This window comes from Lepisosteus oculatus, chromosome 21 (assembly GCF_040954835.1).
Source record: "Lepisosteus oculatus isolate fLepOcu1 chromosome 21, fLepOcu1.hap2, whole genome shotgun sequence".
Taxonomy (NCBI): domain Eukaryota; kingdom Metazoa; phylum Chordata; class Actinopteri; order Semionotiformes; family Lepisosteidae; genus Lepisosteus; species Lepisosteus oculatus.
The window spans coordinates 13,031,685-13,047,415 of NC_090716.1; the positions used below are offsets into that span (position 1 = coordinate 13,031,685).

At 41.4% G+C, this 15,731-nt stretch overlaps 1 protein-coding gene across 3 annotated transcripts in view; it reads right to left on the reverse strand.

Annotated features, from left to right (window-relative positions):
* cpt1ab (carnitine palmitoyltransferase 1Ab (liver)) overlaps positions 1–15,731 on the reverse strand; it is a 31,088-nt gene that overhangs the window by 13,408 nt on the left and 1,949 nt on the right. For 2 of the 3 annotated variants that reach the window (XM_069181792.1, XM_069181791.1), the window contains exons 2-9: positions 11,326–11,484; positions 10,533–10,675; positions 9,613–9,784; positions 8,830–8,931; positions 7,568–7,705; positions 7,370–7,447; positions 4,459–4,566; positions 2,793–2,880 (exon numbers count right to left, since the gene is read on the reverse strand). In XM_069181792.1, the coding sequence (XP_069037893.1) occupies positions 2,793–2,880; positions 4,459–4,566; positions 7,370–7,447; positions 7,568–7,705; positions 8,830–8,931; positions 9,613–9,784; positions 10,533–10,675; positions 11,326–11,466 (970 nt within the window). In that variant the 5' untranslated portion in view covers positions 11,467–11,484. Of the gene's footprint in view, positions 1–1,147; positions 1,233–2,792; positions 2,881–4,458; positions 4,567–7,369; positions 7,448–7,567; positions 7,706–8,829; positions 8,932–9,612; positions 9,785–10,532; positions 10,676–11,325; positions 11,485–15,731 lie in introns of all 3 variants that reach the window. The other variant, XM_069181793.1, reaches the window with a different exon arrangement.

Consider the following 15,731-nt stretch of genomic DNA (forward strand, 5'->3'; position numbering starts at 1 on the left):
TATTAAGATTTTAATTCCATTATCATTTTCTTTAACCAAATGCAAGGTATAAAGCACCTAGTGGTGAGGAGCCTTCTCCTGATTTCCTGAACTTTCAAAAGCCTTTCAGACGTGTCACCCTAAAAATCAGATCGGTTTTATATCTGGACTCTGAACTGCTAGAGTACTTTGTCTTAAGAGTTGCCTTGACAACTCCTGGTGTGGAACTCCAATTATGACTAAATTTGGGTTATCTTTATTTCAGCTATGCCATTATCACAGGGTTGTTGGTGAAAGCTTATTTATTAGACAGAAATAAGGCAGGTCATGATTCCTGCAACTGGGTACAAGGACACTGTCAATTTTTAACCCTGCAATGGCCAATATAAGAATAGAATAGTAACATGGAGGAAATACTGTGCACTCCATGACTTTTCTGTGGATCTGTTTTCCCACTGAAAATATGGAAACTATGTTCTTTGTATACAGTGAGAATAATCCACTCTGAGCTGAAATGAATATGGTCTTTTCAGTTCTTTGAGAAGCATATTACAGATTTTACTCTTTTCAGCTTTCATCCTCATATCAAGGTATCAATCTGAGACATTGTGTATATAGTTACAAAATTTCACAAATAACAATAATAATTATTTTCAGTGGTGAAAAGTATCTGCAGGTTATGAAGTCTAAGGATAAAATGAATTTTCCTTCTATAATTCAGTTATCAAAACAATGCACAATCCCTGAAATCCAATATTTAGCCTTCAGCAAGTTTTTCTCACACTTATGATAAAGTGTAAGACACTTTATAGACCACAGTTTGTTAAGAAACTGTGAGTTGTACAGTAATGTCATAAAATTAGTTACTCATGGGCTTGAAATGTCTGTACTTCCAGTTTCTTTTAACAATCTACATAAGCTAAAACAGTAAGAAAAATTTCAATCTGTAAATACAGAAAAAGTCAAAAACAAAAGTCATGAAGCCCACTCTTACAATTATCACAACTACAAAAAGTCCAGTAATGGTTCTCAGATCGGATTTGCCTTAATGTTTGCGCTTGGCTTTGCGTCTGTCTTTCTAGAAAAGCATGCAGAACAGCCACAGGGGTTGCTTGGTTAGAAGGAGCTAGATAGCACAAAGAGAGGAGAGGGAAGGCTCAGACTCTACCTGTGTCTACACCTGGGATGCGACTGGTGTTGAACATACGCTCATACTGGGACGAGCACATTGGAATAGTGTTTTGAACCATAAGCTGAAAAGGAAAAGTCAGAGTCAAGAAAAAAAAAAACTGAACTAAACCAGACGAACAGAATAAAGAAGGTCACCCGACAGGGTGCAGGGAGATGAGCTCAGGCTGGTGGTGAAGAGATTCCAGGAGAATGAAGACAGAGCAAGGAGCCTGCCAGAGTTTAGACACAAAGACAGGGAGGAGCAAAAATCAAATAAATTGTTTAGTGGGAGAAGGTTGCCTGCAGGTGGGAAGGGACCGCAGGGCCGGATTTTGGTGTTCGTAGGCCCTAGGCACTTTCACTCCAGAATGTGCAAATAGAGGGGTAAACGCCAATTGAATTACGTCGATTGACATGACGCACTTTAAACTATTCTAATGCTAAACCACGTGATTGATGGAGCGAATCGAGTGGCCCTCACTTCAATACTTCTAGTTTCTAGAACAGCTGCTAGATAGTGAATGATTATTGATTTGGAGCAACTAGAGTCAATCGCAAGCATGTTGTTTCAGCTCGTTTTTCGTTAGTCACTAGTGTTTCCCTCCTTCGTAGGCCCTAAAAATTTTGTAGGCCGTAGGCACTGTGCCTACAGTGCCTTATGGGAAAATCCGGCACTGAGGGACCGACAGAACTTCCAGAAACAAAAGGTTGGAAACAAGACAGGCCTGACAGAATGTCACCAGCTATCACACTGACGAAACCATCATGGGACTGGGATTGGGAAGTCTGAGTCTTGGAACACAAGTGCTAGTCTGACGTACTGTATGTCATAGGAGGGACTGACATTGGGAAGGTGCAGTCCTTCACTCAACACTTACAAGGGCCAGGATACACAGCAGAAAGCATGAATCACAAGCATTTCCAATCTGTTCACTATCCTGCTCTTGAAGTAATGAAACACTCAGTCAAGCATGAACCGAACAATAAGGAGAAATTAAGGGGAAATACATTTAAAGTACACTAACTGCTTCTTCCCATTCAGAATTGTTGGAGCCTGACCCAGCAAGCAACGAGCGCAAGGCAGAATACACCCTGGACGCACACCACGGGCAATTCTCCCAGAAGCCAATTTACCTATGAGCACATGGAAGAACTGGGCAAACACAGGAACAACAAACTCCACACAAAAGACAGTCCAGGTACAGAACCGAACCTAGGGCCAGTCTGTTATGAACCCCTGCTCCACCACTCTGCAGTGCTGTTTTTCTTTTAGCACATAAGGCACTGGAGATAATTATGACAGCACACTCCTGACATGATATTTTAAGACAAAGTTGGGCCATATGTCATGGTCATTAATGACTTGAGCTGTGACTACACAAAGTTCAAGACAAAGCAGCATAAGCCACATGGGAGAAAACGACTTATGAAGACAACAGCTTGTAAAGTTCAGAGGAGATCAAAAAGGACTGCGTCAGTGAAATAAAGAATTGAATATCCTAACCTGCATGTCAGAACACTGCAGCTAGTTTCAGACAGTTCTACAGGAATTTTCCCATTGGTTTTCGCTGATGAGTCTGCTGGTGACATTGTCCCAGCTGTCCAATTTCCTCTACCCGTAGACGCAGCAGTTACCCTCTTACCTGTCTCCGGGCCGGGGATGCGAGATGTATTGAACATTCGCTCCCACTGTGACGAGCAGAGCGGTACGGTGCTGCCCAGTGCGAAAATCTGTACCACAAGCACACACCATGTCCCGGCAAAAACATACCGTTGCATTTTACATGCAGGGTGTGACAGAGCGGACAGTAACAGTGCAAATGAAAAGAAAAGAACAACACAGAAACAGAAGAAAAGGCTGTTAAATGTGTTCAGAAGAGCTTCCACATTGCTGCAGGAGTTATAAACATAGCTGTTGTCAAGTAAATGGGGCAAGTCAGGTAAGATGGTCTCTTTTCAGTTTCTAAACTTTCATCGATACCTTTAAATTTCAAAGAATTATAGCTCTGAACAGGCAGGGAATTCTGATCAATTATATGACGGATTGCCACCACACCATGAATCTCAGGGACACATGCTGAGGTTTCAGAGCACTTCAACACATTGCATCTTAAAAGAAACAGGTTAGCGCTATGCATTATCCCAATATTATAATCTTAGTCTTCTATATAATAGCCACCTTTCCGGGAGGAATTGCAGATATACGTGCATTTCAGATTACAAAAGGCGCCTTTAGGTTTGGATTTAATGAGAGGAAAAATTACACTTTTCTCTAAGGTTCAGAGAAAACTTTAAAAAACACATACTGTATTACTTGTAATAGAAGACAATATGCTACGAAGGTAACACTGTGAATATGACAGTAACACAATTCTGATGTTGTACTAAATAATAACTTGGTAATGCTGTGCATTTATCAATCAGATGCCTAGGCTGTGGAAATTTTAAAATACAGAAATGTCAGAAACTCCATCTTCAGACTTAAAGGGCTTTAAAACACTAGGACCATCTTACCCTTGTTGGTATAAACATATCCAGGAAACAACTCTATCATGAAACCTGTAGAAACCTGCAGATGTGTAGCCCAGCTGGATGATGCGACAGGAGCCACAGTGCACCAGTACGCCCACCGCACACCAGCTGATGAGCTCCAGTGTGCTGCCAGTTGTGAGTTGCAGGGTGATATGGCTGCTGGCAATATGTTCATATTTCAGCTGCTTGGCTGCATCAGCATTATTTTCCTGATTTGGCTTCCTAGAAAAGGTTTCCTGTGGATTTTAGAATAAAATCCAAAATCCTGTCGCTGCCCTTTAAAAGGGCTTGCAGTGTCTGGCACCTGACTACGTCTGTGACCTGTTGCCTCTTTATACACATACACCTCATTTGTGGTCTTTGGACTCTGGCCTTCTACCAGTTTCTACCCTGTGTCCTGTTCCGCTGCTCCAGGGCCATGGAATGAGCTCTCATCCCATATTAGATCGTTCAAGTCAGCCAGCATCGTTAACTCCTGTCTTAAAACCTCACTTTTACATTCACACTTAAAATTCCCTTTATTATATTAAAACACCTATCCACGTGTTTTTAATGTTTCTGCATGAGATTTGCTTTATTGTAAAGTGCCTTGAGATAATGCGCCATTATATAAAATGCTATAAATAACCGCGGTTGGCACTAGCTCTGCAAAAAAGCCAAGTTGTTTTACTGTATTGTTTCTTGGCTATCATTCCAAAACCAAAATCAAATTATATCTTGCATTGTTAATGGCCGAATACTGCAGGTACACATACCACAGGGTAACTATGGACTTACTGGCTTAATCTCCTCTCTGTCCAGCTTTCTTCTGTACAGCATGATGGCGTGGATTGTGTTACCAGCTCTGGCCGCCTGCAGCCTGGTTGGAGTGACATAAAGAAAGTCCTAAGGAGAGAAACATGAATAAGATCAGTCCTCACTGAGAGCTGCTTGTTCCCTCGTCTGCCTGTTTCTGGAATGAGGACCTGAAAAGGCTGAAGTGGGGCTGAGGAGCAGAGCTGTCACAGGGTAGGCTCACATTACCCCTTTCTCTTTCCTGCTGCATTATTCTCTTTGAGGCTCTGATTACTGTGTAAAATACCCCACTATGCAACTTTCTAAAATCTGTCCTGTTTCTGTCTAAGGTATGTTGATCCCATCCATGTATCCATTTTCCAGCCACTTCTTCCGAGTCAGGGTCATGGGGAAGTTGGAGACCATTCCGGTAAGCCACTGGACTGGACAGAAAGCACCCCAGCTCCAGGACTGAACCCAGGGCCCCAGCGCTGCAAGGCAGCGATATTAATCACTGCGCTGCCCTCTTGTTGATTACAATAAAACCGAAATAAATTCCTACTGACGGAATGTTAAATCAAACAACATGGTGAGTAAGCAACAAATAAAAAACTGATGTTATAACACAAAAAGAATGTAAGCAAGTTACAAAAACAACAGGCGTGAAATTCCTAAACCTTATGTCGCCCTGCCCAGTTTAACAAAATGAAACTGCTGCATTCCCTAATTATATGTGTGATTAACCAGAATCTGAGTTTTTCTGTGGTCAGACATTTTCCCCTTTCTGAGCCCTTAACTCATGCGGTTTCCACACTGCATGTGTTTACAACGAAACATAGTGTTCCAGCCAGCGGCAGTGCCCTGAGAGAGTGACCTGAGAAAGGTCTGGTGTTGTCATGTGCTCTCGAAATGGACAGCGGTCAGTCTGTAGTCACACTCTCTCACATACCTGCTCTGTGATGCATGAACAGCAGCTCGTTTCAACCTCTTCTCTTAACTGAAGCCCTTTTCTAAAGGCTTTTCAGCAGGTCATCGACATTAAACAAACGTAATTGTAGTACCAACATTACAAACACCTCAATTACTCGAAATAATCTAGACCAGATTTCCAGTCTCTGACTAAAGAGCAATAACAGACCATCTCAGTAAAGATACAGACCACCAAAACAAAAGACTAAACTTCCACTTGATAAATTAGATAATGTAGACTGAAGGCCTGTTTAGAAAAGACCAGGACACACTTAGTGACTTGAATGTAATTTCCCCTGAACAATACCCTTTTCAGAACACCAAACAACAAAACGAATATTTAACAGCAGTTTTAAATGAATCTAGCTACAGGATGAATTCCATTAACTCAAAACATAGAACTCATAACTGATAAGAGGTGTTGCAATAATAATAACCTGCCTAAGCCAATTTTATATTACATATTTTATCAAATGTCACAAATTGTTATAATAAATTTATGTTGATGTATTATAACTGTTATACAGTGTATATGTTATACAGTGAGACCATATAGCTATATTCCATGAATAGTAACAGATGCAAAATGTAGGTCTAATGTCATTTATACAAGTATGCTGTCATTAGCCTAGCTTTATAAATTATATTAGGCCTAATAACACTGATATGACTGAAGGCATAAGTAAAATAAAACTTTTGCTCCAATTGTATCTTACACAACATCACTGGCCTTTTACCAATTTTCTATCATGTACCTGTGCTTTTCTGAAATCCGGGCTGACAATGTGCTCACGCAGCAGTGAATTAGTAAATAAACAGTATTAACAGGCTCCCTGAAAGTGGCAAAGGTCTCTATTATGTAATGCAAACACAAATAGAGCACATACAAAAAACAGACTTCTTTCAGGGTCAACATTAATTCCTAAATGTTTTTTTTGTTTGTTTAAAAATAAAAAAAACTAACATTATTTGACTGTGAGATGTGTTCGTCAACTCTCAATCCACAAAGCAATAAAACCCAGTGTCGACAAATGGCTCAGAAAAATGTAAACGTTTTCTAAGTCTAATGAGCTAATGAGCACAACAGACCTCATTTGTTTTCAGTGTGTTTGTGAAGTATATCAGTAGCAGAGACACATATATGGTACAAGCACAAACATGTGTGATACTACAACATATTTCACAGAGCACGGTTTTCTGGTGAGCTATAAACAATGAAGAATATGAGAAGTTCAAAGTTCACCAGAATGACTGCCAAACTTTAGAAGGGCCTTTAGCACTTGCCAACTTCACACTCATGAATGAAACACCCATGAACTGAATAACCCACTATAAAATACTGTTTTCTTATCACTCCAACAACACAGATGGTCCACGCCAAGAGCCATATCTTTCCTAATTACTTTAAGATATTAGAAACCACAGAACACAAGCAATTACTGGGCATGTGTAATCACAGATTAAAATCTGAATAATGGGAAACCCACACCCCTCTGACAACATTGTCAACAGGCCTTCCAACGAAAGGTCTTGTGTTCTTGTTATTGGCTTGTCTTAAAAAGTGTACTGTACACTTGTCCATTATTAATAGGTGAATTTAAGAATTAAAATAAATAGTAAAATAACTGTAGAAAGCATATCGGTATTGAATTTAAGACTATTTAACAGTACTTCTACCTTTTTACAAACTGTACCAAAAAGGAATTTCCTGGTTCTAAATAAATGGGATACAGAATAATGTATCTTGCACATTTTCTGGCCAGTTGTCTGTTTTGATATGTTCCAGGAAGAAAAGGTGATGACCAAACATAAATGAACTGAACTGAGCAGACACTTCCCCTTTAAAAAACATTTTCAATTTTAAAAACCGAGAACGAAAGTGTCACCTAATGTGTATCCTATATGTGCAACTGCAGGTTTCCTGTGAATTTCACTGATTCCTCACCATAGCGTAGTAGTTGCTGTTGACCATGATGGGTCCGCGCCCTCTGAGGTAGATGTACTCTTCCCACCAGTCACTCACCTGGAACACAAGGCAAAGCAATTAAATACAGACAAACATGGCTGCAGTGGGAAAATTTGTGTAAGCATTTCTCTACTGCTACAACTACTAGTACTACTACTACTTATAATGATGACTTACATAATTAGTGGCCCACCAGGATTTCAGATTTAAATACCACTGGAGTCGAGGGCCCAAGTTTGCTTCAAAATCCTTCGCTAGAGCCTCCATCCTTTTGTACTCCTCGTCGTCCATGAGAGGACGGGCTGACTCCAGGTACTGTGTAAGAACACACGCAAAGTGACACATAAGAAGCTATCAATCTCATCCTAAGTGGAACAAGACTTTCATTCAGCTTCTTCCTGAAGGAGCCCAGAATTGTGCTATAACCAATCCGAGGTGTGGAATCCTGTTACAAACACTTGGATCTCTTTGTGTAGAGTTTCCTGTTTTGTGTGCAAAGTGATTTACCTCTTAGTTTCCAGTTATGGCACTGTGCCCTTGATTTATAGCCCTGGTTTCCAGTAGCTCCCCAGGTGGAACTTTGTACACAATTGCTTAAACCATGCCAATTGGACTTCCTGCCCCTTAAGGTGACTCACTGTTTCTTGTCCATTAACCACTTCCAAATGAATGTGCACACATTACCTTGGACAGCTTTAAATTTTAGGAATTAGCCTTTTATGAGGGGCATTATCAAAAGCTTTCTAGAAATCTCTATATGTTATATACGTTATTAGTACCAAATGCCCTTGCTGCTTGATCAAAGAATTCTAGTGAGTTGGGTAATCAAGATCTTCCTTTACTAAAACAACACTGATTTTGAAATGTTTGGTTGTAAATATTATTATAGGCCAACAATGAGACAGCTTTCACATCCAGTTCACTCCATTGTGTTTCAACGCCTTTAAAGGTTAGACTTTCACAACGCAAAACTGGACCAGTGTCATCACCGTGACGTCTAAGACCACAAACCACACATAACAGCCAAATTACAGAAAAAAGGGTTCAGAAATGAGCCCTTCAGCAACGATATCGGTCATACAGATACTTAACCAGGTCATAAACTTTTACTGATTTCACAGTCCAAATCTAGATTTTCCTGCATCCGTTAAGCATTACTCGTGTGGCTCCTCACGACCTGATTACAGCCTCACAGTTTAAATTTGCAGACAAGCCTGACAGTCCAAAGCTATAAGAAATGATGAAAAAATTCAAGCACACACGGCCAAGAGGAGGGTCATCGTCACAAGGACCCTACGGCGGCACAAGCATTGCTGGGTTCAGAAACTTGCAACAGTCCGTCAGTGGAAGAAAGAAAACAGAAAGGTTTCTGGGGTTAAAAGAAAAGCTTTTTTCTTTCTTGCCCACTGAATGAACCAGCATCACGATGCTACACTCACTCTTCTCATGGTGTCCTTGACTCTGGGCACTGGAAGGCGTGGAAGGGAGGTCTGAAAGCTGTACAGCATCGGCCTCCGGCCGGAGAAGAGCTTTACAAACAGCTGTGGAGGAAGAAGAACGACACAGGAACGTCAGGCTGAATGGGCAACAGAAAACACCTGTAACACCAGTTACTGTTTTTGTCAGAAGCGGTAATGAGGGACCTTTTCTACAAGAGCAAGAGGTGTGACAGAGCACAACAATTCCTCACTTATCACCTCCTTACTATGCTGGTTACATTACACAAAGCAGAGGTGACCCTATACAGTCTGGTGTCTAATTCAGGTGTCAATATGAATACACAGTGTGGTATTTTTTACCCTCAACAGACCTGCCCCCCACTATGCCCCCCTCACGCCTGCTCACTTCACCCCCGAGGTCTGAAACCGTTGTAGGCAAACAAAATCCACGTGAAAAAAACAATTACAACTTCATTATTTTTCAATCCAAGGGGTTTCGCCCAAGGAATCGCGCTGCCCTACAAAAAGCAGAGCTGCAACTACAATGTCAAGGTAAAGAGAATCATCTTCTTCCTGGGAGGAGCCTTTATCCCTTTAAGGGACCTTTAATTAGTGTCCCACCCTGGAATGTCCACCTATAACCCACCGCTCAGACTGTTGCCCCATATTATAGCCATTGCTATCTAAGGCTCTTCAAGCACAAACTAAAGACAAATTCAATTGCAGCTGAGCCTTGCAACAACCTCACAGTAGTGGTCAATCAGGGGCTTGTTTCTTACTCACCATCCAGAATCGGGTGGTTCTTGAAAGTGTGCCATGCTGGCCGTACATCCATCCGTGCCAGGACAGCAGGGTCTTCAAGGCACTCCTCATGGTGTAGATCAGGGCCACCCACAGTCCTGTCCCCACCAGAACGCCACCTACTATTCTCTGGTTCCCATCCGTCAGGTACTTACTACAGGGGGACAAGAGGAGGTACCCTCACTCACAACTGAAGATCAGGTGTCTTATAGTAACAGTAAAATGATAAAGGCGTATTCCCAATGAATGGGGGCACACAGCAGTACATTAAAAAGGTCATCTGGTAAAGAAGTCTCAACAACTCTCCTTTCAAGCCTACAGCCTCTGGATTATTTTGGAAATCAAATGATCTCAGAATGATTTATTCAATTTAGCAGAGCTCAGCATCCTCAATGGGCCAGGCAGTTGCAGAGAAGGGAGACAACTCCTTTAGAATAGCATTTACAATCATTCTGTTCTTAGATGTGACAAATCTATTTCGCAGCTGATGAGTTAAGCAGTTTAATCTGAGACACAACTGAAGAGAAGTGCCACATACTGCAGCTTTTCTTTATGAAGAGGCAACCAGCATTCAGCCAATTCATCCACGGGATGACCAGTGTAACGAGAATGCACGTCTCCAAAAACACATTGCAAATGTGATGAGTTTTTAAAATTTTCATAGAAAAGTGCTATGGTGAAGAATACATTTAAAAAACAGGGAATTTCTCAATCTTAAATTTTTTGCAATTATCTTTTTATGACTGCCGTTATAATAAATACATCTTGCATTCTTTGCATATTGGCTTTTGGAAAGTTTGCAAAACAAAGTTCTCTGCAGGGTTAGATGAGAGAGTGGCTCTGCACCTGCAGCCTGTCTATAAAGTGGTTTCCTTCTGAAACAAAATGAATGTGCACATTACCTTATGGGAAAGTGAGCCCCTATTCTTGCCATCAGCCCAAATGAGGGATCCTGGCGCATGTATGATGTTGTGGACATGTACCCCACCACAACCACCAGCAAGCTTGTGGGGGTGCCTGGATAGACCCCAGTCATGATGCCATTCTGTAGGGGGAACACACACAGCAAGCACTGAATCCCTGAAGGGCACTCCAGTACACAAGAAACTGAAATTCAAAGTTAAAATCAAGATCTGGGTGATCACAAACAAAGCCGGTCCTCTCCAAAACCATCATTATTCAACACTGTGAACCTGGGAGATACATATTAAATCGTAAGAGAGATGTAATAAAAAACATGCATCGTGTGACATACTATATGGAAAATGGCCATAAAAACGCTCACATTAATATAAACCAGTTTCACCTCCTTCTTTTCACATAAAGAAACCATCCAGACCAAGTCACGGGGCCTCTACCAGATTATAATAATATAGCACTTTTCTGGACACTCCACTCAAAGCGCTTTACAGGTAATGGGGATCCCATCCACCAGCCCCACCTGGATGATGTGACAGCAGCCAGAGTGCGCCAGACCACGCTCCCCACACACCAGCTCTCAGTGGGGAGGAGAGCCGAGCGATGAAGCCAGTTCAGAGATTATCTGTGATCTGGTCTCGAAAGCTTTCTGCTCCAGTGCAAAGTTTCCTCTGCTCTCTTCAGGTCGGCCCTTTCAGGGTAACATCTCTAAAAGCTATCTTTCCGCCATTCTGCTCAAGCCACCTGCATGGCTATGAACATCTCCTCCAGACGCACCTTAAATCTGATGAACTTCTTCTTCCAGGAGTGCAGCCCCGACAGGTAGATCTGCCGCAGGGCCTCGTGGCTGAGCCGCAGGTCGATGCCATCTGGGGTGACGGTGAACTGGAAGGCCACGGCCTGATGAGCTTCTGCCATGCTTGCTGGTCAGCTACCCTGGAGAAGAAAACCAAAGAAAATAAGGTTTTATTATAAAACAGAAGGCAACACTGACTTAAGATAAGATCACTTTATTGTCCATATACAATTTCTTGTATTAGGAATTTGTCTTTTCACAGACCCCAGCTTCTCTCCATGAGACACAGACAGGGAGAAAAGCCTGGGGTCAGAGCGCAGGGTCAGCCATTTATACGGCACCCCTGGAGCAGCTGGGGTTCAGGGCCTTGCTCAGGGGCCCAATGGAGTAGGATTCCTCTGCCAGCCGCGGGATACAAACCAGCAACCTTCCAGCCACAGGCGCAGATCCTGAGCCACAGAGCCACCACTCCGCCCCGGACATAAGGACCTACAGTAAATGTTTTGAATATAAAGCCTATTTTGTTTACACTATTTATACAGTAAGAGATGGTTCAAAAAGTTGAAGGATTAATTAAAGATTAACAAAATATTGCTGCAATTTTCATCAAAGCAATTATTACAAAAGAACATATAATGACTTTTGCATCTAAGATGATTACTCCCGGTTCCACCTATTCATCTTCTAATGAGTGGGTGTCTATTAGGACTAGATGGGCAATACCGATTTCAGCTGTGCAGGGATATCTAAACAATTAAAACATGACAATAGAATCCAACATATGTTTTTAATGCTTACCTCTGTATCACTCAAATTATGAATGTACAGCATTTTCCTTATCTAAACCTATTGAAATGTAAAAACATGTACCATTACTGATGTACTATGTATTATCAGGCAAGTGGTCATAAAACAGGGGTAACAATGTTCTAATACCGAACAGTGGATCCTTTTACAAATGTTTTGTTAAATGACACCTTAGGTCTCCAATTGTCACAGGAGTATTGACTGAACTACAGTGAATTTGTGATGCATTAACTTGGGTTTATTCCCAGAGTATTATACAGCCGCAATACTGATGCTCAAATCTGCAATCTAGCAATTCATCTTTTATGAGAACCTTTATCAGAAACCTTCAGAAAATCTTTTCTGAAATACCCTTTGATATTCTCTGTTTAATATCTATTACTGCTGTTGCTTGTTCAACTAACTCTAAGTTAAGCAAGACCTGTCTTTTGTAAACCTTTGCTGAATATCCCTTGGAACACACTTTTCATACTGATCATCGTCTAGTTCTAATTCTCTTCTCCATAACATTACACATAATACAGGTAAGACTTATGAGTCCACGCTTGCTTTGGTTCACAGTTTTGTCTAATTCATTATTTAGTTTCACATAATTGCATCAGAAAGGCCAGCCCCCAGGTGAGTAAGTGGGTACCATTATAAAATAATGGCCTCTGGCTTTCTCCAGAGATGCAGTTTCTATTAATATGTCAAAGAACTCCAGGAGGACAAGAGCATGAGTACACACTTCCCACAAAGAAGGGTTCCAAGCCAGATCCTGTCTTGTTGATCTGCTCCGACATTATGCAAAAAAATCCCAGGATTTGTTCTGATTCACCTATTAACAAGATGTCCACCATGTCATCTTAAGATCATGTTTCCTCAAAAACAAACTGACCACCAACCATTGGCTGTTTATTTCATTTCATACAACAAGGATGACTGAAGTTTAGAAGTCAAGAAAACAGGAGTAAGAGTTCCAGCCAGGACATTATGGCTGAGAATGACTGATCACAATGGGTGGTGTGTCTGGTTTGACAGAAGGCATCAAGCCAAGTGCTTAATCAGCTCCTCCACATGCTGGCTAACATCACAGGACTGCAACCTTGTAGATCGATTACAGGTTACGAGACCTTGTAAATACCTTGTCATCTGGAAACTTATTACAGACAGAAACCAAACTTGTTTGCTACTGATCATATAGTTTAACCTAGAAAGAATGTATCTGTTTTTAACTGCTCTGCACTTTAACTATGGCAGTCGAACCACAGACTGCTGTACTGATCCTCACTTCCGCAGGAGAGTCCCAGAGAGCACGAGCTATAAAGAGGTGAAGAAGCTACCTATGAAAAGGACTTTCATTTCTATGTTGTGATATGAAGGTACTTATATTGACACATGCTTCTCTTCTAGACAGTGTACATAAGCAATGAGAAATGATAGTTAAAATGGTTAAATTTAATACTCCATCCATCCATCTGTTTTCTAACTGCTTTATCCAATACAGGGTTGCAGGGTCGCCAGAACCTATCCTGAGGAAGGCAGGGTATACCCTGGATGGGACGCCAGTCCATCTCAGGGCACACGCAGCCACAAACACACTCACACCAGGGACAATCTTCCCAGAAGCCAGTTAACTTACCAGTTTGTCTTTGGACTGCGGGAGGAAATCACTGTAACCTAAGAAAGTCTTCAAACAACTTCTCCCAGTATGTCGACTGCCGAGCCCCTAACAAAAGAACCCTGGATTTGTGCTACGGCTCAATCAGAGGGGTGTACAAGGCTACTGTGAAACCTCTGCTTGGCTCATCCAACCGCAACACCATTCACTTGATGCCAACCTACAGAACAGCACTGAAGAGAGAGACAGCACTCATGCAGCCAGTAGAGGTCTGATCAGATGACAGTACACAGCGTCTGCAGGGCTGTTTTCACCACGCAGACTCTTCTGTCTTTTTAGAATCTCGAAAATTTAGATGAACTCACAGTGGTATGTGGTTACATGTCTTTCTGCCAAAAAACTGAGATTCCTATGACACCTGTGAAAGTTCAAATAATTAACCTGGGGTAAACAAATCACTGAAGAGCCTACTTGTGTTTCAAGCACATTGCTTCACAACAGCGTAATGAGTCTGTTAAGAGGGAAATCAGATCCGAACTTAGAGCAGAAATAAGAAAAGCACAAATGCAAGGAAAGATATTGAAGGCAAACTCAGTTCTACTAATGGGGCTGAAGGACTAAGGTAATATTTCTAAAAACATAGTAAATATTTATGGTTTTAACACTAGCTAAGATCTGGATGATGAACAAAATAGTTTTTACTTTAGATCTGACAAGCATGGCTTTAGTGGAGAAATCAGGGAATTTACAGAGACACTGCTTCCACCATAGCTTGAATTTGACACATAATATTTCAGAATTTGACAGTTTCAAGAAAACAAAACTCAGGAAAAGTCTCAGACATTCTAACATCAGTTTGCAGGTACTGAAGTCATGCACTGAGCAGCTCAGTACTACTTTTCACTATATTTTCAAAATATTTGTGAATCAAAAGCACCCAAATCTGGAAAACAGGCTCTGAACCTTTCAGTTTGGGCTTGGTCACACTGCGAATACTAACAAAGGCTGGAACTTGCCCTAGATTGTTTGGATGAATGGAGGAATATTAATCTTGACTGCCGTCCAACACAAGTAGACTATGAAAGTGGGGGAAAAGCTTAGAATTAAAGCAGGATACAGTATTTGATAACAGTCACTCATCTGATAATCAAACTGTAATCCTGTAATCAAACCAGAAACAATGACACAATGAATGGTGTTTTCTGCATGTGTGTGGAGGTGGTTACTGTATATACTGGTGCCAGTCCTTGGAACAAGTACGATAATTAAATAAAGAACTTTAAGGACACTAAAGGAAACATGAAAAAACGAACTGTTTTTTTTTTATTCCAGAAAACAGTGGAGCACTATGTTCTGTATTCTTACATCTAAACTGGCTTGACCGTCTTTACAACGCATTGAAATCCGTCGCTCCTTTACTGGAAAGCATAGCGAGTTGTGTCACTGTACTTTGCCACCATTAACAGCTGGTGAGAAGAGTTTCAATGAACTTTTTTGCACAGGACATCTCTGCAATCAACCTGCTACATCTGGGTTACAGAACACTACGTGATTGCTGCATTTTATTTAAAAATGCGGTTCTATATTTTCAGCTAGTAGCAACAAGAGTTGTGTAGAGTAGGTGCAGCTTTTTTGCCTGTACGTTTAAATGTAAACTCTGCTTTGTTGATACTATTTGCCCTGCAGGAGTTAAACAAGCAGAACTGCACAATGCAGTAGTTGTAAGTGCAGTAAGGACTGGAAGTTTATGGGTTTCTAAATCTGTAATCTCAGATGCAATCCTATTTTTAGTGGCTTAGCGAATACTTGACATTTTTCTTCCCAACGGAAACACCACCATCGCGGGTGCGGAACTGCGTGTCCATAGAAACGTGTAGCGGGCAGAGCCGTGTGTTTCTGAGGCCTACAAACTGAATGAAGCGGGCCGCCGTTTGTCACCGACAACGAAATAATGTGGCCGTTTTACAAACACGCAGCCAG